Below are 25,734 nucleotides of genomic sequence, written 5' to 3' on the forward strand. Positions count from 1 at the left end.
TTTTAATAATAATTACACACTAAATAAGATATAAAAACATATATCGTGTATAATAAAGACTCATTCTCTATTTTCTCATTTCCAAAAATTCACATAAAGAAAAACGTAGGAAGAAAAACAAATCACAACGTCACAATTATCTGAAGCATTTTCTTGTTGGATGGATTAATGAAAAACAAATTATTATTAGGACGTATCTGAGGTAGCAGCTCACAGCTACAGCTAGATTGTCACAACCTCATGCATGTATGCATTGAAGTATGGATGTCCTCAAAGTCCCTATAAGAAACAGTTGTAGTGTAGCTGTAGCCACTTATTCTGATACGGCCTAATAGGACATCAACCAAATTTACTCAAACTTATACACATTTACTAGATTCTCAGGAATTTTTCTGAAATTTATTATAAGCCTTGATTCCTTTCAAAGGACATGCTGCTTGGAACCAATTTTATTGCACAGTTTACCACATACTTCTCACTTTGGGTTGCAAGCGCCAAATTTACTGTGTGCTGCACAATCGGTTTTTTGTAACATGCGTTTAATTAAAGTTAATCCTCACTAAACACTTCATTGGACTCAGTGCCCTCTCATGGAGGTCAAAAGAAGTTGGCTCATTGGTCAATCTGTGCATTTCCATTAGATGGCGGCTGTATGACATTAAAGACACTGGACACTATTGGTAATTGTCAAAGACCAGTCTTTTCACTTGGTGTATCTCAACATATGCATAAATTAATAAACCTGTGCAAATTTGAGCTCAATTGGACGTCTAAGTTGCGAGATAATAAATGAAAAAAAAAATACTCTTGTCACACCAAGTTGTGTGCTTTCAGATGCTTGATTTCAAAACCTCAAAATCTAATTTTGCGGTCTTAATATCAAATTCGTGGAAAATTACTTCTTTCTCAAAAACTACGTCACTTCAGAGGGAGCTGTTTCTCCATAACAGCTCTCCATAACTCGTTACCAAGTAGGATTTTATGCTAATAACTATTTTTAGTAATTACCAATAGTGTCCACTGCCTTTAAGTGCATAAAGTCTTTAGACCATCACATGGCTGAACATATAGACCCCTTGCCAATGACCCCTTGACCCATAGCCAATGCAAGGCGACTATTCTGTTGTCTATAACAGAAAGTTGAAGGCATTTAAAACATTGTCCTCTGATAAAAAAACATTACAACTGCCCCACATTGGTTGACTGGCTATGTAGTCTGAATCAGTCAAACCCTAGTAAAAACCAGGGATAAGATTTTGGAGAATTTACGGTGGTCAAGTGTTAATCAAGTGTTTTGCCTTAGCAAGAGTGGACTGCTATAAAATGCCATTTAAAAATTCACAGTAATTTGCTTCTAGAAAAATAATGAAAACCACTGCATGCCTAGATTTTTTGTAATCCATCAAATTAAAATTGCATACAAATGAGGTCACGTCTGCATTTGTGACCACAGCTTGATTGTACAAGCATTACATTATGACATGCCCTTAGCAAAACCCTCAGCAATAGCCACAGAAGTAGCAACCGCCACAAATTCAAACACAGCTGGACACTGTTACAGAAAGACCTCTGGTTCAGAACCAGTGAAAAGCTGTCGGACTAGTGACACGTCTCAGTAACTGATCCCTCACTATACAGGCTATAGGCGGATTTCCAAATAGGCAACTTCGACTACAGCTACGGCTAGATTTCCTCACCATCATGCATTGAAGTATAGGAAGTCCTTAGCAACACCCCTCGCAACAGCCGTAGCCGTAGCTGTAGTCGCCAATTCAGACTCTGCCTAAGAATGCAGACCAAACCCTGATTAATCCATAGTGAATATCCTGGAGGCTATGTCGGACACCAGCCAGTCAATACCGTATAATAGATTCTCCCCTGTCACAGCGCTGCAGCCAATGATTAACCAATGGTGTGTCTTGATTTTGTCGAGCTCTAATGTCTGAGGTAAGAGTAAACAAATAAGAAAAGTGATTAGTTAACTTTTTCTACTGTACACAACACTGATGCTTTGAGGAAAACTAATTAAAGGATTAACTCTCAGTTGTTGCAAAATTTTTAAATGTGTAGTGTGGCATTGCGCACTGGCAAGTGTGACATGAAGTAGTTAAGGGGTAGGTGCCTCCAGTGAGAGGCTATAATACTAGGCTGTGGCATTGCGCACTGGCATGTGTGACATGAAGTAGTTAAGGGGGAGGGTACCTCCAGTGAGAAGCTAGGTTGGGGTCTTAGTGCTGCATTGCGCCCTGGCCTGTGTGACATGAAGTAGTTAAGGGGAGGGGGGTACCTCCAGTGAGAAGCTAGGCTGGGGTTCTCAGTGCGGCATTGCGCACTGGCCTATGTGACATGAAGTAGTTAAGGGGGAGGTGCCTCCAGTGAGAAGCTAGGTTGGGGTTCTTAGTGCTGCATTGCGCCCTGGCCTGTGTGACATGAAGTAGTTAAGGGGAGGGGGTACCTCCAGTGAGAAGCTAGGTTGGGGTTCTCAGTGCGGCATTGCGCACTGGCCTATGTGACATGAAGTAGTTAAGGGGGAGGGTACCTCCAGTGAGAAGCTAGGCTGGGGTTCTTAGTGCTGCATTGCGCCCTGGCGTACCTCCAGTGAGAAGCTAGGCTGGGGTTCTCAGTGCGGCATTGCGCACTGGCCTATGTGACATGAAGTAGTTAAGGGGGAGGTGCCTCCAGTGAGAGGCTATGGTAGGCTGTGGCATTGTGCACGGGCATGTGTGACTTGAAGTAGTTAGGGGGGGTACTTCCACTGAGAAGCTAGGGTGGTGTTCTTAGTGCGGCATTGCGCACTGACCTGTGTGACATAATTACTTTAAAGGAGGGTGGGGGGATGTACACCTCCCACTGAGAGATTAGGTTTGGGGTTCTTAGTGTGGCATTGCGCACTGACATGTGTGACGTGAATAAGTTCAGAGGGAAGGTTAGGCAGGGTTCTTAGTGTTGTTCTCTGGTCCAGTCTGAAAAAACTTCCAGATCCCCCCACCACACCACACTCCAAAACAACTTGCTTGCTGGCGGGATTGCGCCTTACAGAAAAACTCTCTTTCAGTGACATAGTGCGACGTGTGTACATGTAGCATTGAGTGCATGTACATTACGAAGGGCCTATGGTATTACCATAGATATTTTACCGAGTCAACAAGAGCGTATTGCACCAAGACTTGGTGTGAGCAGGAACTCGTCACCAGCCTTGTCTGGAACAAGGCATAGTCCTTAGGGCACGCTCCATGGATGGCATTGCCGTCAAGGTGGGGAGGAATATAAGTCACCTACCCATCATTGAAAACCGAAGCTTAGAATCTGGTGATCTTGGGAAAGATTGGCCCTTCTAAGTGTCTAACTGACAAATCATGCCAAGGAATACAACAATATCATAGGTGACAGTCAAATTCTTAGCAACTTACCTGTCTAATATCATCAGCTGGTAGGGACCCTGGAAGATCTTGTTTGTTAGCAAATACTAACAACGTGGCTCCAGATAATCTCTGAAATTGTAACAAATATATTTGTTTTTAAAGTAGTTTATATAATAAGCAATCAGGTTGCATTGGTGGGGGGATGAACTTTAATTTGATAAACTTTTTAAGGAATCCCTCTTTAAAAATTATGCAAGAAAACTTTTTCCTATTTACCCAAAATGAGGCTAGTTAGAAATTTGTTGACACCTTTTTAGATTTACCAGTGTTTTTTGTTAAATAGTCCTGCTAAACTGCATACAACAGACATGTCAAAGATCAAACATGTCAAAGATGAATCAAAGAAATTGCTCAATGACCATACTATGATGTTACAGGTACACTGAGTTGGTCACAGGCCTAATTAAAATGTGCAATATGCTGGCACTTTTAATTCACCCAGGCCTGCAATTATACCGGGGCCAGAGGCATTGGCCTCTTTTGCCCCTGGTCTTGGCCATGTTGCCCCTTTAAAAGTTTCCCATATACTTTTTACGATTTTCCAATGGAAGTGCCTTTTGCAATATGAAAATGGCCTTGCCCCCTCAAAAATGAAATTCCAGGCCTGTTAACCATTGAGGGGTTTATGAGCGCCGAGAGATCGATCACCTCCAGGAAGGAGGTTGAGGGGAGGGTCAAAATTAAAAAACTTATTAAAGTGAAGCATCCAAAACTAGTAGAGTCATTTCCTTCGTGTACAAATCAACCCCCAAAAAAGAAAAGTTTAAACCCTACCCTCTTCAAATTTGCTCAAATTTGGCTTATGGGGAAATCAGGGCTCAACAAACTCAAATTTCAAATTTCAGCTCCATCCATGCCATCCGATAAAACTTGCTTGATTTGGAAAAGCTTAAAGCAATTTGCTTTCCAAAGACACAAATTTCAACAAATTTCCCCCAAAGGTTACCAAAATATAGTTAGAATATCAAACGTCAGGCGCATTTTGATTAGAATCAATTGGAAAGAGCATGCCAACTGTTTATTGGATGGAGCTGAAATTTGAAATTTGAGCTTGTGGAGCCATGACTACCCCAAAAAGGAAATTTGAGCAAATTTGAGGATGGTATGGTTTAACCCATTGGGTGATTTGACACAGAGTGACCCAGTAAGAAACGATGTCCGTTACCTCTTCTGTAAGCAGTGAGTGCAGTTCCTTTTTACAATCCAAGAGTCGTCTCCTATCAGCACTGTCTACAACCCAGATTAACCCGTCCGTACTCTCAAAATAGTTCCTCCAATAAGAACGCAGAGATTTCTGGCCACCAACATCCCATACATTTAGCTTGAAGCTGCAAGACACGAAAAACACACATCAATTGTATTGTACTACTTCTGTCATTAATCCTGACAATGAAATAGTTTTAGCAATCTGTCTTTCTTCAGAAGTAAAGCCCATAAAAATTGAAATGAATTCTTTAAAGACAGTGTACACTATTGGCAATTGTCAAAGACCAGTCTTCTCACTTGGTGTATCTCAACATATGCATAAAATAACAAACCTGCGAAAATTTGAGCTCGATCGGTCGTCCGAGTTGCGAGATAACTATGAAAGAAAATAACACCCTTGTCACACGAAGTTGTGAGCTTTCTGATGCTTGATTTCGAGACCTCAAGTTCTAAACTTGAGGTCTCGAAATCAAATTCGTGGAAAATTACTCCTTTCTCCAAAACTACGTCACTTCAGAGGGAGCGTTTCTCACAATGTTTTATACTATCAACCTCTCCCTATTACTTGTTACCAAGTAAGGTTTTATGCCAAAAATTATTTTGAGTATTACCAATAGTGTCCAGTGGCCTTTAATGGACATTCTAGTGTGTCCCCAATTAGTTTTCAAAACAACTTGATTTTATACGGGATTTAAGCCATTGCATGGTGAGTTAATTTTGTTTGCGGTAACACCATGTGCATATATCTAATTGCCCGGCGGTAGAGTTTGTTCTTTAGAGAACTGTCTTGCTACTGTAGAGTAGACTTTTCAGATTTATTTTGGAGACTTATCAGTTCTGAAAAGAACTGTGCTGCTTTTTGGTTAAGAGTGGTTTTAATAATTATTTAGAGTAATTACCAATAGTGTCCATTGCCTTTAAAATTTTTTTTTTTTTTACCCAACCAAAAGTTTTTACAATGGTTTAGAATACAGAAATGTTGCTGTTTGTTTTAATACTCACCCTCTATGTTCTAATGTCTTGATATTGAAGCCCAAGGTGGGGGATATCGTACTGATGTCTTCACCGTTGAATTTCTTCAAAATTGTTGTCTTGCCAGCATTGTCTAGACCACTTTGGAAAGTTAAGGGATTTAAGGGTTCGTTTATATACAATTGTTTTCACTGACAGAACTTTCCATAACCGCTTGTTATGTTATGAAATGCATGGTTAGATAGATATTTTTAAAGTGGAATATAATGATCCACACAAGTATCACTCGAAATTGCTTGGTTTTCCTTTTACTTCGTCGACTAACACTGTCGGCCATTTATGGGAGTCAAATTTTTGACTCCCATAAATGGTCGACCGTGTTAGTTCGTAAAGTAAAAGGAAAACCACGCAATTTCGAGAGAAATTTGTGTGGATCATTATATTCTACTTTTAAAACATCTTTCTAACCATATGCATTTTATAATAAACGGTTACAAACGCTTTTTAAAGACCAACTCGACCGATCCAAGGCAACGTGTTCCTTTAAGTAGCATGTTTCATAAAACATTATACGCAAATGTTTAGATTTAGTGTCGTAAGTAACCTTTAATTCTGTTGAGTAGCGAAGTATATCTGCCAAATATATGACAAATGAGATCAATCCCCTCAAAAAATTTAGTATCATATTTGTTCAAATGAGAACAGGTTGCATACTGTATGATGTATAGTAATAATAAACTGTGTGTGGAAAGTTCTTTGAACTATGCTGACTTGGTCTTGTGACAAATTAATGTTGTAGTCCAGGTAAAGTTTAGTCCAGTTATTGTCCTACGGTCTTGTAGGTTTCTTCCCAAAGCACTGCACTGAAGTGTGAGGAACAAAATTTTCTTACCAAACAGAACACACGTGTTTATCACAGGTCAATTCTAAAAACTATGTTGCCGCTAATAACCCTTGGAGACTTGTGAAAATTACTACTCAACACAAACAGTTGTGACTTTCACACTAGTCACAACAATTTTTTGTTTTCCAAGATGCATTGCGGCATTCTGTTTGCTGAAAGGATTGAAGGATTCCTCTCAAGAGGAATTTTTTAAAAGGTGAAATAACATCCGACAATTTTTGTATCCAACATCCTTAACCAAATATCAAATAAATCCCTTTTAAAAAGAGACAAGATTTCCCTGGGCTGTGTTTAGTTAGCATGGTTACGGTAATGTCATGTCATGTCTCTTTTTAACTAGTTTTAACATACATGTAGACCCAGTAATTAGGGCGCTGTATTCCTTTTTTCGCATTTTGACATTATATGTCACGCTGTATTCCTCTTTTCGAATTTGGCATTATCTGTCATACTATACTACATGTAGCATGACAGATTATGTCAAAATGCGGAAAAAGGAATACAGCGCCCCAGTTACTGGGTCAAGTTTTAACATCGGTCTTATGGCAATTGGCAGGTTCAAATTGTGTAGTTTTGAATTACTCCTAGAACTATGAGGTTCGTTCGGCTATCGTCTCCCGTAACTACCCGTAACCTCATAGGAGTACATGTCTCACAAACACAAACGAGGGGGTTTTGACTTTTGGCATTTTGATATTATGGGGTAAAATCTCTCTTCTTCTTTTTTAAATCAAATCTTGCCACAATTTGGCTCTACGTGATCTTTGAACTCTCATTGACCTAGGAAATGGTCCAGGAAATCCACTCCGCAATCTCAAAAATTGTTAAAAATTTAATTCTTACCATAATATTTTTTCCCAGGACGAACGTGGAGAATTATCTGAGCACGATCGTCACCTCATGACCTCGCGACGCGTCGGGGACAATCAGCATTTGTATGTAGTGGTATGTAGTGGTATGTAAAAGCATGGAGGAATAAATTAGATAAAAGGGAGTAGATAGGGACTGAATTACGGTAAGAATAAATTTTTTTACAGTTTTTGAGATTGCGGAGTGGATTTCCTGGACCATTTCCTAGGTCAATGAGAGTTCAAAGAACACGCAGAGGCTAATTTTGGCGAGATTTTATTTTGACCTCATATTATAATATCGAAATGCCAACACCCCTTCGTTTGTGTTGTCAGACATGTACTCCTCCTAATACTATCCTGGTGTCATGTGTTTTCCGTAGGATAACAGGAAAATTGTTCACAATCAAAAACTGAATGTTTTTTTTCAAATCATCTTTCAAATTTTTTAACAATAACACTTACACTTCATGGTGTGTTGAAATTTTTAAAGTTTTGGTTTTACGTTGCGAGAGACAGTCCGCCATTAACAGTGCTTATGCATGCACGACATTGGAGTAACGTCATATGTTTTCACACCTTTCATTGGTTGGTATTTAATTGAATATTCCAAAGCTAGTATGGCGTGTAAAATAAATCAAAAATATTATTCAATTACTACTTAACAAATTTAATTACATTTTTGTCCTAAGGCATTATGCCTACTATATTAGAATCGAGAGATATCATAAGGCATGGTAGTAAAACACCCCACCCCCCTTAAAACACACACACCTCATAACAATCCGTTTTCCTCCATTTTAGACCAGTAATGTTTTGTTTCAGGAGATAAGAAACCAATCTATGATATATTCTCTTTAATATAGACGTAATATTTTTTACGCATATCGGAATTTATTACAGTATGCAGTTACTAAAAAAAATGTTGTTGTTGTCATTTTCACTTAAAAATAAAATATTTTAATTTTTTCCTCATATTGGCACAACATAAAATCCCAAATAGTAACCACCTGACGTGATCCATCTAGTGACTAAAACAGAATGAAACTCAATCTAGCAGATAGTAATTTTGTTTTGAACTTTTGAGGTTGGATGATGTTTCTTTGACTCATTTGAATGTTGGCATAATAATGCACTAGTGATTTGTACCAAAAATCAATCATTTTATAAATATTTGAGCATAACCAACGACAGGAAACTTTATTCTCAGCATGATTAAGCCTGATAAAAATACAGACCGTGAGTAAACTGCCTAGCTTCTGTCACCGATGCAGCTTGCACAATCTCGCGGTTAACGGTAATCAAAGTTGGGGGTTCGAAAACATATGAGGGTCGATATCGTATGAGTATGACCTGAGATATATGACTATGACTATGACTATGAGGTTACGGGAGACGATAGCCGAACGAACCTCATATAGTTCTATCTATTCTAGGAGTAGTTTTGAATGATGTTCTTTTATTACATTTTAGATTAGCAACGTGACGTGATACTGAGATCATGGAGGAAGAAATAGAATGCTCATTCATCGTATTATTGTACATGTAGGATTCATCTTCATGATACAATTTACAATTACAAATTGGCAAAATTGTTTCTCAATTAGCATAGGCCTACTGTACTACTACTAGTACTATACAATTATTAAATAAAAAAAAAAGGATACAGCATAAGGAGTCGAACCTCCTTTTCTTTCTGCTTCATCTTTTTCAAAATTGTAAGAAGTCCCATGATGATTAAAACTAACTTTTCATATTATGCCGTCTGTCACTTGTTTTGTTGTGTACACAGTCGTGTCGTTGACGTCGTGTCACCATCTCTTAATGTCTAGCGCCACCAAGTGATGACATTGTGAAAGGTCTGACGTCACACTTCGAGGCTCGTGGATCCGAGAATGACTGCACATCAAATAACGCTAAATGATCAGATACATTATTTATTATTTTAAAGCCCAATAGTAATCGTCCATAGCAGATAAATGTTGGAATATGCCTATCCAAAGGGAAAACAACCGGGTGAACTAATGGTCGTTTTATCTTGGCGTGATATCCCATCATGGGACTTTGCCGAGTATAGCGAAGTAGAAGTAGAAGTATAGGCCCAAATATAGGCCTATGTTAAATTCTGCACATTTGGTGTGTGGGCATGATTATAACTCACATCGACAGTCACGACAACCCCGGCGTGCACATTTGCGATTTTCAACAATTTCCAAAAACTTTGATTGGCAGGGTGGGGTCACAAACGAGCCTCATTCTCCTCCTGTAGGCAAGTTGGTAAGAAATATAAAATATAACTTGTGTATTTAAGGAACATTACAGAATTGGTTTTGCTAGCAAACAAGTTGCTGGCAGTGTAAGTAGTGTACATAACCACAATACATACTTGGAACTGACATAACCACAATACTTGGAACTGACATTAAATGCTTTATACTATCATAAGCATAAGTAATTTTGCTGCAAACTTGGAAGGAATTTGTTTATGTGCGCAGAAAATCTTTAATCTTGCATCGTCAATAAAGTCAACCTAAAAACGCAGGATAGGTCCCCGCTCTAGCCCTATAGGTCCGTAATTATGCCTCTTCCTGTGTGCTTTGGCCGGCCTACACGGACACAGTATAGTACGAAAGTCAAAGGCCTTGCTTTGAAAACCCATTAGCCTAGTAAGCCATGATCACTGGCAAACTGTTAATAATGAGACTGACTTTCAGCCTATGATATTGGAAGATCTTATTGTAATTTTCAATCAACCTTTGTGCGAAATCATCCGTTAATGTCGGTAAAGGCACATAATAAGTTAAAAGCAATTCCATTTCACAATAGATAATTGTGGCAGAAGCTAGCAACGCAGATTGGGTTTAGCATATGAGGAGGCGAAACTGAAGGCGTAGGCCTACCATTTTGTGCTATTGTGTTCACTTTTTGACAATTCGTGTTCATTTCCCCGTGACAAGGCCATGTTCAGTGCTCTTGCTATTATTCCTTTTATGAAAATGTGTTTTATTATATCTGACGTGGATGTAAACACGTATAAATACGTTGTTCAGATAGTGAAATGGTTTAAAAAAATATTGAAGCTAACGACATTAACAAAATGTATGTAACGTTTAATTAATATGGGGATTTTTGTTTAGCTCTAAAGAAAGTGCCCTCATATTTAGCTCTAAAGAAAGTGCCCTCATATTTGCTGCCTTTTGTCTTATAGCAAAAGGGAAAGTAAAGACCAATGGTCTCCATGGGGAAGTTTTAAGGGGTGTTTTGCTCCACAAGGAATTGTGTGTACAAAGTATATGTGGGATTGTTAACTAGAGGGACAGAGGAAACGATAGATGTCTCGACATGATGCAAACACAGGAATGTGTGTAAATATACACTCAAACCGGGGACTTCACACGACGTGTATGCCTATCCGATGATTTCCTACATTATAGCCTACTCTGATTAATTGCTAAGTGCCGCTAAGCCATCTTTCTCCATGGTGCCTCCATGCATGACGTCACTATATCTCAAAATAGTTGTAGCAAGAGGCGCTGTCATTATGTTTAAGGGCGAACACTCAGCAAGAATATCAATAACGGTTTTTTGTAATTGTGATTTTAGTAAAATATATTTTATTGTTGCAGGACACACTCTGACACTCTCCTGAAATCTACCACGACTTCAACATTACAGGTATTTCATCACGAATACAGCCGAATGTCTTTGCCTTTTATGTTATAATATTTTGACGGCCGAATTTGCAGGCAATGATTTGATAGTTGACCAGGAATATACAATGTTTTCAGTATCAATTATACAAACTAATGTTTTAAAGGCCCTGGACACTATTGGTAATTATTACTAAAAGAAAATAGCATGGTAACGAGCAGTGGAGAACTGATAATAGTATTTTGAGAAACGGCGCTCTCTGTAGAAGGTAGTTTTTGAGAAAGAGGTAATTTCTCAACCAAATATTAAAATAATTCAGGCCTGGAGCGCCCTTTTCATCTGAAAGCACGCAAATTGTACAACAACGGCGTTTTTCTGTCAATTTAAAGGCCTACTTTTGCACTTTTGATGACCAAAATTGAGCCCGAATTTTCACAGATTTGTAATTTGATGCATAATATTTGGGATATACCAACATGAGAATAATGGTCTTTGAAAATTACTATGGCTATACCTTTAAAGGAAAACTGCATCATTGGTAAAGTTTTTTTTATTATGTTTCTTTTTAAAAATATATTATTGTGGGTTTGTCAGTCCGTGACTGGCAAGAAAAAAAGTGGCGTTTAAAAATTGTAAGTCGATTAGGCCGTCTTTAGGCAAATGTTTTGCAGTGACTTTCAAGTACGTGTATCATGTCTGCAGCATATGCATTTAACTTTTAAATGCACAAATGCAACTTACAATGGACTATTTTTTTTCTAGAGAGTGTAACATCTATAAATTAAGATTTATAATCAAAAGTGTTTAAAGCCATTGGACCCTTTCGGTACAGAAAAAAGAAAGTTCACAGATTTACAAATAACTTACAGGGTTTACAAAAGGTAGTGGTGAAAGACTTCTCTTGAAATATAATTCCATTAAATGCTTTACTTTTTGAAAAAACAGTAAAACAATGTCAATTCTCGATAGCGAGAATTACGGATTTATTTTAAACACATGTCATGACACGGCGAAACGCGCGGAAACAAGAGTGGGTTTTCCCGTTATTTTCTCCCGACTCCGATGACCGATTGAGCCTAAATTTTTACAGGTTTGTTATTAATTTTTGATAATAGAAGTTGTGATACACGAAGTGTGGGCCTTGGACAATACTGTTTACCCAAAGGGTCAAATGGCTTTAAAATTATGTTTTCAAAACAAATAGGCCTTACTTAAAGCCATTGGACCCTTTCGGTACAGAAAAAAAAAGGTTCACAGTTTTACAAATAACTTACAGGGACGTACAGAAGGTAGTGGTGATAGACTTCCCTTGAAATATTATTCCATGAAATGCTTCACTTTTTGAGAAAACATTAAAACAGTTATCAATTCTCGATATCGAGAATAACGGATGTAACCACATGTCATGACACGGCGAAACGTGCGGAAACAAGGGTGGGTTTTCCCGCTATTTTATCCCGACTCCGATGACCAATTGAGCCTAAATTGTCACAGGTCTGTTATTTTATATATAAATTGTGATACACGGAGAGTGTGTCTTTGGACAATACTGTTTACCGATGTTGTGCGATTGCTTTAACCATAAGGCTGCTTCACTATATCAGAAGCTCACACGTAGCAAGCCCACGTGGGCCCAGGTTTTGCCCACACGGGCACAACAAGGGACATGGGCAACGGCCAACACATATTAATCCCCCATGGGGCCAAGGGTTTAGGTTATGAGGATTGTTACCATGTATCACAAATATGGAAAAGTCCTGGTGGACAAAACCGTAATGTTGGTAAAAATAAGCATCGGTCAAATAAGGGTAAGAGTAATATTTTGTATAGGAAGTATCTTGGCAAGCAAAGTGGTGGGTAGAAAATGTTTTTGCCCATACGGGTTATGTTGGGGAAAAACTTCCCAGGTGAGCCCATGTGAATAGAATATCATGAACTAGAGCATCTGGCAAATGCCCACTGGTTTAATTTCTTCGCCCATAAAATTATGCAAAAGTTCCATTTTGTGTATCAAACGGGAAAGACCTGTCAAAGTCTGGCTTTTTAGTCAAGACGCACGCGGCACCCCCAGATGTCAAGCACGACCTGAGATATCACGATCTGAGATATCGCGCCTTTGGCATCTCGTTTTGGGGCCTTATGTTTTTCTAAACTTTTTTTCGCCACTGGTCTTAATTCATGCGTGACATCGGGGGGGGGGGGGGGGGTGCCGCCGCTGCGTGCGCCTTGATCAAAGGCTAGTCCAAGTCACGAGGGAAAGCCAAAACGGACAGGGTTTGAAAAGACATGTGAGTGTATTTAATAAGTCCGTGTCCGACAGGGTGACTTCGATTAACACCTCTGTCAGTTTTGAAGAACAGGGAGACGGACACTATTAGTAATTACTCAGCATAATTATTAGCATCAACTTGACTTGGTAACGAGTAATGGGGAGCTGGTCATTGTATAAAACGTTGTGAGATAGTATAAAACGTTGTGAAGTAACGTAGTTTTTGAGAAAGAAGTAATTTTCCACGAATTTGATTTCGAGACCTCATAATTAGAATTTTGAGGTCTCTAAATCAAGCATCTGATATATCACAAACTGTCTCAGTCAAAAAAATGCAACCCACGTACAAAGCTCAAGGGCGTCGGACAACGGATAAGTTCTACAGAGTTTCTTACTTAATTACGCCTTTTAACAAAAAATGCATCTATGAATGGGAATAAAAGAGTAGTGACTCGTTGAATTAAACTGCCGTTTCAAACCTTGCAGAGTCGTGGTCGTGCGATAAAGGCCCTCGCCTTCGGCCACGACCACGACCTTGCCGGTTTTAAACGGTTGTTTAAGAAGTTGTCTCTACCCTTTTATTCCCTTAATAACCAATACAGTCTTACAAATTTATCACTCGAAAATGTGAGTTATGCCATCATAAGAAGCTTTTGGAAGCATTGCATTGCATTTCATTATCAAACAATGTGGCATTTGACTATTCAATTATAACACCAAATGATTTTTTGAGATGTAGATCAAGGAACCATTCCAACACCCTGAGTTTTTCCACTTATGATTTTTCTTCTTGTAGCCCGCTAAAAGAGTGGTTTGTAGCCTTGTTTGTGGCGAACATTGCATATAAAAAATATAAAAAAATTAACTGATCTCTCTGTGGGCTAACTCTTGGTGGCGCGCTTTATCTCGTTAATTGGTTTCAGGTTTTGGATCCGGCGCATTTTCTGGACGGGGCAGACAAACTGTACTTGTCTATCATCATCACAGAATTGTCTACAATGCCAAAACAACTAAGGCTAGCTCCAATTAATAACTTCACGTGAGAAGGTATGACTATAATAGGCATCTCCAATCATGCAAAGGAGTGACTTGCCTAATTGCAGTGTATACCGTCTTATCACTGTCCGTGAACCACATCTTCTGATTTCGGATAAAAGAGAGGCGGATGCCCGGCAAAGTGGACGGAAGAATGTCAAGGTCTTCATATACGGACTTTCAACAGAGAGCAGTAAGGGCCTATTGCTCCTTGTCAGACACGCCGCCCTTATGATAATTCGAAAGACTGGGGTGCCCCATAATGACATTTTGTATACAAAATCTGTGGGAAACTGTGAAGTCTAGGGACAAAGAACAAGTTAATACTCCACAACTTGCATTTTTGCCAGAGGGAGTGTGTGTTTGTGGTTATCCGTTAATCAAGCCGACATCGCCGCCGCCCTACTTTAATACAACGGAAGTTCTGTGGCTCAATCCATTTGTTCCATTATGTTTAAATCCGTTAAGAGGGTTTTAACACGCTCATCGGTGGAAGTTTTAAGCCGAACGAAAAGTTAAAATAGAATACATGTAGGCCTAATGGTAATAATAACACGAATAAGCCAGGTGTCAGACACTTCAGACACTAAATGATGCATGTTCTGCATGGTTTGCACGTTCCCGCCATAGACTTTCTTGTCTCAATGCTGCAGGCCTGATCGTGGTTTCCCTCTTGGTTTTGATTTCATTCCCATTGTTTTTTTCTTTTCTTGTCATTCTCTGCTTTGCAAACTTAGGAAAAGCCGCTATGTAAATGGTGTTAAACCTGGTGAGAGCATGAACATTATAAAGAAAACTACGACCCAATAGAAAAAACGTACCAGCAAGCCGCAAGGCAAGCATAAGAAGAAGAGTTTCAAAGGGTTACTAATTGTCTTCACTGTTGGTACAACCATGTGTAAACTTCTTAAGGTGAGTGTTGGCTCTGAAAAGAGCCGGATGGGTCTCCGGCTTTTTTCAGAGCCAACACTCACCTTAAGAGATTTACACATGGTTGTACCTGCAAGTTTACTACTTATTTATAGTTTCTTCTTATTTCTCCACACCATGCAAAGCTTCAAACAGTACTTGTTTTCAGTGTTGTTTGTTCCGCGTTGTTTAAAATAAGTGTTAAGCATTTTCTATGAACTTTAGATGAAAGCATGAAAGGCAAATTAGTTTGTTTGTTTGTGCATTACTTAGGAAGGCTGCATGGATGAAACTTGTAAAGCGAGCTCCGATGATATCGTTTCCGGAAATCCGAAGATATTCTCAATTTCTGTTATTTAATTTGTTCAACCTGGCCATGGTTTACTTACCAATAGCACTTAGGCCCCATGGTAAACAGTACGCTTGTGTCACATCAATGCAAGTCTAAACTGTCCATTCAAAAACCAGAACTGTGATCACACTTGACAGTGATATGTACGTTCAATCCAAAGACCTTGATTATCTTTCTAATTACTGTCAGACGAAACTATAATCACATAGCAAAATGCATAAAAAACACAAGACTCCCATAACATCCTGCACAATGTATTATATCACTGTCAATTTGTCACTGTCAATTTGTGATGGACATTGGTCATTAAATTGCCATCAGTATAGTTAATATTATATCAAGCTGCCAAGATATACGTCATGCTTTAGTAACCTTTAAAATTTAAAATGTCATTTTATGCGATTTTTTTTTTAGACTAAATTTGTTTTTTCCATATTTTGCTTATAAATAAATGCTATCATGCACCTTCAAATGTCTACCTCGTTGCACCAATATTGAAACAAATTTGTACTGAATTGAACTGAACTGAACTGAACTGATTTAAACAACATGGTTGCGTTATAAAGTCGGGCATTTTCGAAATCAGGACTTAGGTTTTGGTCTTGAGCCTAAACTGAAGTCCGTACAGAAAGCGTGCAACTTCAAAACAACGGACGGACCACACACGCCTTACCATGGCACGGGGTCTCCAGAAAGGGCATGGGGTATACTTTAGCCGGTGTACACATTCGAACCGGGGACCTATAACAAAATAGGACAATATTTACGGTTCGGGAAGGGTTCACAGTTGCAAAGCTTGTACAATGGGAGCTGTTGCAATGGGAGATGTTCTTATTATGTTATAATGTCTTTTATAATAGCATAACAGGAATTTCTATTTATTAAGAAAATAATCTAGCATTGTCACAATTTTTATGGCCAAGACGTAATAGGAACAACAGTAATAGACGTCCTAATGGCTTCTATTGCCGTTCTTGTTGTGTTGTTGCAGTGTATTTGAAGATGTTTTGTGTTTAATACCAATGTAATGGGTTTGCCAGCGGCAGTAATCAAATACATGAACATGGTGTTGCCATGCCTACAGTATCTGGATTATAAGAGCAGTGTAGTAATTGGTGATCCGCATTTGGTCGTTTTTTATTTTATATTTGTGTTGTAGTACGCATGGACACACTCGCTTCACTGTAAGACTGCGGTTATCTCCAGCTTTAACTTTTGACATCTTGTCGGCATACGAGGCAAAGCTACTGAATCTCGTAACCCGGTATAACACAATATCACCGTCTTTGATCTGGGAACCAAACAGATATTGAGAGTAACTAAAAGTATAAATATTAATAGTAAACTTGCGGGTACAACCATATAGCTAATATTGAGGTTTGCCACTGTGAACATTGACCAACGCTTTCAAGACTCCCTCGAAAGAGTTTTTATGATTGGACACGAAGCAAGGCTTAACTATCCTTTGCCTACCCACTTGATAGGAGACGGCAGGACACTGCTACAGACATCCAGAACTTCCGGCGAGCCGACTGGTTCTGTGGGACTCAAGTTGGGTGAGACTGAGGGGGAGACAGAAGACGAGCTATGTCCACAGGAGTCAAGCTTGTGCAGAGACCACAGCAGAGCTGTCTGCCTGCATACTTAACAAAGACGATTGGATTCATCAGGAGTGTCCCGCCTGCGACCGACATACATAAGGAGACCTAAGACAACTTTGCGGGCACGTGGACCAGTTCGGATGAGCTGGCCATCATCACACATCTAGGTCCACACGATCGTTTCAACCCTAGGAGGTACACACATACCTTGACTGAAACCCTCATTTTCTGCCAGGATATCATAAAACGGTCACAAGTTGGAAGACCATTCTGAGTTGCAACATTTTTTGAACTATTAGAAGCACTGGTAGAAGGGACTCTATGGCATTGAGGATGACAAACATTTTACACAAGCAGAACGTGACACTCCGCAACATCTTGTAGAGTGCCTTCTTTTTTATCCCATTTCGTTGCTGTTGTATAGACTGCTCTATTATCTGATAAAGACTTTTTGGCAGAAATTATTGGATTCTCACAATGGATAACTCAAACGAGAACGCTTATTTCGACGATGGGTCATGCTATGTTCTCCTCAGTGTTTGCTTCTTCATAATGGTCAGTAATGTCTTCGCATTGCTTGTTCTTCATCGTATACACGACATGCACGATATTACCAAACAGCTCATGATGGTATTAACAACTGCTGACTTGGCTGTGGGTTTAAGTGGTCTACTTGAGAGGTTTCTCCAACAGGAGGCACTCCACTTTGTATCTATATTCTTTCAGATGGTAGGACTTATTGTATTATCTATGATTACTGTTGTACGCTACATAGCAGTTTCGCAACCACTGCGACTCAATACCATTGTTACCAAAAAACGGATGTTTATTGCTTTGTTTTGTGCAACAATCCCTTGCTTTATATTGTCTTGTAATTTAATTGTAACATTCACAAGTAATGAAGATCAGAAAACGGCAGAGTCAAACAAGAGAATTTCTATATTAATGGCGTTTGCTTTTATCACAGTTCCACCATTGATTATCATAACTTTGTATGTTAAACTGCTACTGACAGCTCGACGTCAGGCTCGGCGTATAGCTGCGGCTGAGGTGGGGTTAAATGCGGTGGACGTAAACGCTCAGCTTCGTCGCTCTAACGCCAAATCTTTACATACATTTCTGATCATTACGGTCACTATCATTGTGACATGGTTTCCGTCCATTATAGTTTATCCGTTTGTGATTGATTCTAACCATGAAATTACTGTTTGGTTGGAAATTCTGCGATTCTGCAATTCATGGCTTAATACATTTATTTATTACTGGAGGGACAAAACTTTCAAAAAGGTCGCCAAAGGGCTTATTTTTCGAAACAGGGAACAGTGAAAAAGAAATAACGTCAGTAACTGTTGCAAAACCTTGTTTCCAAAAAATCAAAGCACAAAACCAACAAGACAAATGACAAACGAGCAAAAACAAACCCAAACTCGGTTCATTGGCAGTTATATATAACCATCCGGCCACGTGTGCCCATCCAGCCGCATAGGAAAGCGATACACTGTAACAAGCGGTAGGAGGAAACCTCGCTAGCTTGTGTTTTTTTTTTTTATAAAGAAAAGTAACATCAATATAAAAATGTTATAGTCAAACGCATTGGTCAATCCATATGCATGTAGTTGTCTTCATTATTAATTCTCCCCTTCAAAGTTGACTTGCAAATGTCGACGCTAGATGATGAAATGGATAGTTTAAGTTCTTGCCCGAACAAAACGCTCATTTGTAAACAAAAACCGAAACTGTCTTTCATCATGATGATATTGTCGGAAACAATGCCTTTGCATTTAGTCATGAGCAATGAGCCAGATAAAAGCCTTCAGAAGCTATTGTGTTCATTTTATCCTTATAACAAAATAATCGCCATGAAATATTAGTTACCGGTAACCGTTAACGAGATGCATTTATTGTTCCTGGTGACTTACTGCTTATTCTATTACTACCGAAAAGGGCACACATTGTGCACAAATAATAGCCTAAGCCTTTGATCTTTTGAAATTTGAACCACGATTCTAGTAAGTTACTGCAAGAATCTTTAAACTTTCACATGTGACTTATTTTTATCTTCCTTGAAGATATCGCCATTTTCGCCAACAAATCAGCATCCGTTGACAGTTACATTTAACACTTTTGTGCACAGTTTACAAATTAGTCCATACTATAAACAATATAATATCCAGCAGCGACGAGGTTGAGCCACAGCGCATCATAATCTGACGCGAAACTAATGAGCCATACTGCACCTTAGCTTTTACACTACGGGATGCCTTTGTGTTTTTATGCCCGAATGAAGCCCTCGTAAATCGGTCACTAACGTGGCTCTAAGTAAGACTTTAGTAAGACTTTAGTAAGCCTTTACGTGTTATTCACGAAGCATTCGTATCGCTTTACTACCGCGTTACTTACTAAACCTCTCGTAACGCCTTCTTAAACGGGAATGCGCTTGAGCTGAACAGTCATGAATCATGTTGTGTAACTCACTGGAGCGTGATGTCATTGTCCAGAACGAGTATTTATACAGTGACTGGACTGGCTACCGACATTTAGAAGATATCTGTCACCCTGCAAACATGGAGAGCCAGACTAACGCAAGGAGGAAGACCGTTGTCCCGCAACGCGAGGAGGAGTCAAATGGGAATCATTGGAAGGCGAAGTTTCTCGCCTGCTGAGATAGTGAAGTTAGTTGACCTTGTTGCATTGAATTGGTAGGTGCTTAACAACAAATTTTTAGATGTTGTAACGCTGAAGAGAAAGGCCGACACCTGGGCAAAACATTTCGCGGAGAATCAACTGTGTTGGGAAAAGTCCTCAGAACTACCAAAGTGTGAAGTGGTTCATCACAAAAGGGATGACATTCAGAGATTTCGCAAGCTTTCACACGACGCAAACATACAATGAGAGTACAAAATGTAGTTGGTTACCCCTAAACTAAAAATAAAAAAATAAATAAATAAACGAAGTAAATAAACGATGTAAATAAAGTAAATGAAGTAAATGCTACAGAGCAACTCGTTTGCGCGCCATTATAACCTCCCGACTTGACATGGGAAACTCTCTCCTCTATGGACTGCCTAATAATCAAATTTACCGCTTGTCTCGCCTTCAAAATATTCACACATCACACACATCCTACAAGATCTACATTGGCTACCCATTAAAGACAGAGTCATCTTCAAGATCCTTGTGTATGTCTATCGCTCATCAAACGGCACTTTACCACCATATCTCTCAGAAGAACTCCAACCCCATATTTCCAACCGCCACCAGTCTATGCGATCTAATAACAAACATCTTTCAAGGAAACCCCTGACCAAAACATCATGGGGTGAAAGATCATTTACTTCTGCTGCTCCTTCATTATGGAACGACTTGCCGGATCATGTTAAACTTCTCCATCAATAGCTTTATTGTTCAAAACTTCCCTCAAGACTCATCTAATGAGGACTTCATAACTTTTTCCCGTTTATTGTGTCACTGCGCCATGAACATCTTTAGATGGATACCTGCGCATTATAGATGCTCATTATTATTATTACTATTAAATAAATAAATAAACAAATATATAATGATGAAATAAAATACAAAATCAAGAAGAATTTATTAAAAAGTGATAAAAAAATTGGTTGGTAACTTCTCAAAAATTTCGCAATGTTTGAGAAAATGTCGCAAGGATTGTAGAACATATTACAGTTGTTTTTATTGACATAAACCTCAATTCGCCCGAAAATGTTGGCCAGGAATGTTGAAAAAGGGCTTAAGAAAACGCTACGAAGCCGAAAACACCCCACGTAGCACTAGTAAGGACTTACGCACTCGATTGAAGTTACGAGTGCTTCGTGATTATGACGCAACTCGCTAAGAACGAACTAGTAACACGTAAGTGCTTACTAAGGCCTAAGAAGGCTTCATGAATAAGGCCCCTGAAGCAGGCCTATATACAGGACCGGGCTTTTTCAAACCTGGGAGCCATGTAACCCCCGTTACTTTCTTAGTTCACACTCGGTTTTTGTGAAACTTTCCGCAAACTTTCCTTGAATCATCAAAGTTTACAAATTTATTATTTTAATTGTGTCCAAATGTTTCCAAAATCAGCACATAGTACGTTTGTGTTGAAGCAATTTATGTTGTTGTTGTTGTTGTTAAAGTACACATTTTATCCATCATTTTGATATGTCCACTTTATTTTTATATCCAGATATCTTTTGTTTTTAACATGATTTCCAAATTGGGCAGCCATTTAAAAAAAAAAGAGTATCACATTGCTATAACAGGATTCTAAAATCCCAGGGTCACATTAATGTTAAAAGTATCTGCCCAAATCATCAATGGCTATAATTGCAAATTATCATAATGATCTTTTAGATTGTCACGTAATACTTCAAAATCACTTTTTATGAATTATATATATGCATTATGATATTAATTTAAGATATAAAAAATAATACAAACCGAAAACATAGGTAACAATTTAGATGTTATGCTTGTTTATGATCATGTCCCTAGATTGAGAAATACACAAAATGTGGTAGTGATCGATCGACATAGTCATTAAAAGGTCGTGAGCAAAGTTGTCGAAGGGGTGTGCCCCAAAGCACCCCTCCCCTGTGGTGATATAGTTCAAGTAACATTATTATAGCAATTTTGAAGTAGGGCCTACACAATGTTTTCACTCGGAAATATGCATTTTACACAATTTCTAACTATGCTGTATTGTTTATAAGTCATAAACTAAAACTTATAATTGTTATCATTGTTAAACAAGTGTGAGAATCCTGGATGTTTTCTCTAAACTAGACTCTCGAGTCAAGGGGGGGGGGCTATATTGTAAAGACAGTACACAAATTTGTCGGCATCTTTAGTGTATATCCATCGGGATGTCAATTAACAATGGTAAATGAAAGAAATTTTTAAAAGCAATTTTAATATGCAAGTTTGCCTATTCCCAAACAAGGCTATAACTCAAGGCTGATAATTCCTCTAAAAAACGTCTAGCTGACAGGAAGGAGATAAACAGGCACAGGGGCATAAAAGAGATCTAAAGAGACTCGTATAGAATAAAGCTCCTGAGACAAAACTGATGGGTCTGAAGGATGCATGGGGCTTTTGCTCACCTACTGATGTCACCTTGCCGACTGTTCCGCGCACCGTAAAGGAAGGCTTGAGGACATCTCATTCTTTGTTGTTGCCATAGATTGTGGAAAAGCTGCTGAGTGCTTTTTATGGGAGTTGCATCTACGACCTTCAAGTGCCAACTCAAAACTTAATTCATCCCGTATGCTTATGATCTCTCTGTATCAAAGTATTCTTTTCTTTTCTTTTGTTTTGGTTCTGTTGTTGATTATGAAGCGCTGTATTCTGTATATAGAGCGCCGTTTAACACCCGTATTGTGTTATTATGATTAATGGCTTTCTGTTCTACATCCCAGCAAACAAGATTGTAAAATGGTTGAGAACAAGCAAAAACATTGTTTCATGATAAAACTTCCTGATTGAGGAACAAGGTCGGACACATATATTTTAATGTAAAAGAGAGAGATAGAGACGTATGGGAAAGAGGTTGTAGTTAATTAATTCGTGCACAGGCAAAATCACTGAAAACCACTGATGTATCAGTTATCGCCTATGTTCGTTGTATATCAATATTAATCGTTGTTTCAATGATGAATAGTAACTAAGTGCTTGAGTTAGTCGAATGCAAGAGTTACTCACTATTTTTTTTACGTGTCTTTGTATGTAAAATAAAATGTACTCATGATTGTGCCTGTGCACTTAAAGGAACATTACAGAATTGGTTTTTGTTAACAAAACAGTTGCTGGCAGTGTAAACACTTTATGTAATCCACCATTGCACGTAAACTGACAAACCTGTAAAAGTTTGAGATCGATCGGCCATCTGGGTCACGAGAGGATAGTGAAAAAACAATTACAAATTTTGCATTGCATCGATGCCAAAATAAAATTGAATAAAACGCTCACTGAGCGAAAACTCCAAACGCGAAGTTAGATTATTTATTTCTCATCAAATATGACATTCCAGACAGAAGTATTTCAAGGGATGTTTTCAACTATCATTACCATTAGACCGTGTAGTTTTATGTAAATCTGTGATCTTCACGTTTTTTGTTTCTTACCAATTCTATTACGTTCCTTTAAGCAAACAAATACAGTCACTTAAAATATCACAGGAAAAACTTAGATTAAAAATATAACAAAATTAAATATATGCATACACAAATTTGTTCAAAAAAGTAAATCAACCCTTCTTAAACCTTCACATGAAAGCTTTTACGTCTGTAGACGACAATGGACTCGTTTGGGTTGAAAGACCGTTGTCATGTTTTCTATGAGGGCTTGTAACTGTTATTTTACCGGAAAGAATAGATTCCACATGCCAGCTGCACTTCTTTTTTTAAAATTATTACATTTTGATTGCACAGAGTGACCCATTTCCCAACATGAACAAAATACAATTCAATATGGCTTTACATTCTGACAGCCATATTAAATTTGTAGTTTCTGGCTTAGAAATACGGACACAATGATTCTCAATGTATGCTTCTCGCGTTCAACTGAATCAACAACGGTTGTCAATTTTGGCAGCCATTTAACTTATCATAAATGCGTTTTATACTTCAAAATATCTTTTTGTGAATTTTACCAATAATTTGTATTAAGGCACTGGTAATTGTCAAAGACCAGTCTTCTCATTTGGTGTATCTCAACATAAGCAAAAATAACAAACCTGTACAAATTTGAACTCAATTGGTCGTCGAAGTTGCGAGAGAATAATGTAAGAAAAACACCCTTGCCACACGAAGTTGTGTGCTTTCAGATGTTTGAATTTGATACCTCAGCTGAGGTCTCGAATTCAAATTCAAATATTATTACAGTGAGAAATTAATTCTTTCTCAAAAACTACGTTACTTCAGAGGGAGGCATTTCTCACAATGTTTTATACTATCAACAGCTCTCCGTTGCTCGTTACCAAATAAGTTTGTTAACCAACAATTATTTTGAGTAGTTACAAATAGTGTCCAGTTCCTTTAACTTAAGATTAAAAAAGTACAAAATAAATGCAAAAAAACAACAACAACATAATACCAGGGTCAAAATAAACAGTTGTCAAGGTAATAGTTAATTTTTTTTTTTTAATGATTATGACACTAGATAATTTTTAGGAAAACACACACCATGTGTAGTAATTGACCTAGCTGTAAAATTTGGTTAAAAGCAATGTACCCCACCCTTTGTTGTGATAGTTCAGGTAATTTTTTTTGCGGTACATAAAGTTGTCACTGGGCATATAGGGGCCTATGTTTTTACACAACTTCTAATCATGTTTACTGGTTGTAAAAGTCACACAAATAAAGAACAATTCAAAAACAGTGAAACTGGTTGGCCTTGCTTCTTGTATCCTTTCTATTCTGTTTTAATTTATACCTTTGCTGAAATTTCATTCAGGCCTTAAGTTACGGAGACTATAAAATGATATTAACTGTAGGGCCAAGCAAACTTTCCACTGGCTTAATAATAAATTCATTGCACTTTCCTGTGTGTATGTTTGGAATTTGTTACAATATTTTGCAGATAACTGATTCTGGTTTACTTGATATCTTCTTTTGAAAGGGTGAAAGTCCACCTTCATATAGGCCACAGTTGCGCAACATATTGAAAACTAACAGCTTATGTCAAAGATAACAAGGATAAAGGATGAACCTTCGATAGCTCAGTTGGTAGAGCGGTGGACTGTAGTAAGAAACCCGACTTGAAATCCATAGGTCGCTGGTTCGAATCCGGCTCGAAGGAGCTTTCATTTTTTTTCCTCGTTTGGTTTTGTTTGTTCGTTTATCGTCCAATGTTCTGATCAAGCGATTTATCCAAAGTGTAATGACCTGGGGAGTCATATTCATTGATATCCTAGACTACACGTGTCACATATCTCAGGGGGAGGGGGGGTCAGGTCTCGAGTAGTTTTTTTCTGAGGGCATATTATTATTCTCATTGATGTACTAAAAGCACAATATACTATCCCATGTCAAATACAGACATACCAACGTCTAAGTGGTGCAGTCTGTAATTAATTAAACAAAGAAGAAAGGGGTCAAATGATCATATCATAGACAACAGCTGGGCTTTTTAGGAAGTCATTTCTTGCAAATTTTTGGGAAATGAACAAAATGGTATCATATCTTGGATGGTGTGGATATAAATATTGGTACAGCCAAGCGTCGGGATAAAGTGAGAGGCTACCACGCTCTTAGGAGTTTTAAGGACCTCATAACGACCGTTGGGTCAACCCGGAGTGAAGTAAATAATATAAAGGTTATACTAACGACACCGTCATCCCATTTCATTCACTTGTTTTTACTGTGAACACGCGTAACAATAGATTTAAACAAAGTTATTTAATACCATTGTTGTTAAAACCATTCACAGTTTAATTCATAAATATATAATGTAGCTCTTAAACACAGCTTTATAAATACACAAGAATACTCTGAACACAAATTTATTTATGAGTCTTTGGTGAAGTCGTAGTATTTATATTTTCACAATAAAAATACCAACGAT

At 38.2% G+C, this 25,734-nt stretch overlaps 1 protein-coding gene and 1 non-coding gene across 2 annotated transcripts; one reads left to right on the forward strand and one right to left on the reverse strand.

Annotated features, from left to right (window-relative positions):
• Positions 1 to 13: 13 nt before the first annotated feature.
• Positions 14 to 9,163, reverse strand: LOC139945156 (ADP-ribosylation factor-like protein 2). Its single transcript, XM_071942441.1, has 5 exons — positions 9,020 to 9,163; positions 5,631 to 5,741; positions 4,588 to 4,750; positions 3,411 to 3,491; positions 14 to 1,942 (listed from the first exon to the last, which is right to left on the reverse strand). The coding sequence occupies exons 1-5, from the start codon at positions 9,082 to 9,084 to the stop codon at positions 1,808 to 1,810; spliced, it is 555 nt and encodes a 184-aa protein (XP_071798542.1). The 5' UTR covers positions 9,085 to 9,163; the 3' UTR covers positions 14 to 1,807.
• A 15,715-nt stretch (positions 9,164 to 24,878) lies between these two features.
• Trnay-gua (transfer RNA tyrosine (anticodon GUA)) lies at positions 24,879 to 24,969 on the forward strand. The gene is given in 2 exon segments: positions 24,879 to 24,915; positions 24,934 to 24,969. It is a non-coding gene; the product is annotated as a tRNA-Tyr (tRNA).
• The last annotated feature ends 765 nt before the right edge of the window (positions 24,970 to 25,734 follow it).

Source organism: Asterias amurensis, chromosome 1 (genome assembly GCF_032118995.1).
Source record: "Asterias amurensis chromosome 1, ASM3211899v1".
Classification (NCBI taxonomy): domain Eukaryota; kingdom Metazoa; phylum Echinodermata; class Asteroidea; order Forcipulatida; family Asteriidae; genus Asterias; species Asterias amurensis.

Excerpts from the sequence above, each read along its gene's own strand:
- LOC139945156 (XM_071942441.1), bottom strand. The coding sequence starts at position 9,084 with ATGGGACTTCTTACAATTTTGAAAAAGATGAAGCAGAAAGAAAAGGAG. Across the intron at positions 5,742-9,019 it reads GAGGTTCGACTCCTTATGCT|TGGTCTAGACAATGCTGGCA; the intron begins GTATCCTTTTTT and ends AACTTTCCAAAG. Across the intron at positions 1,943-3,410 it reads CAGCTGATGATATTAGACAG|ACATTAGAGCTCGACAAAAT; the intron begins GTAAGTTGCTAA and ends CTCTTACCTCAG.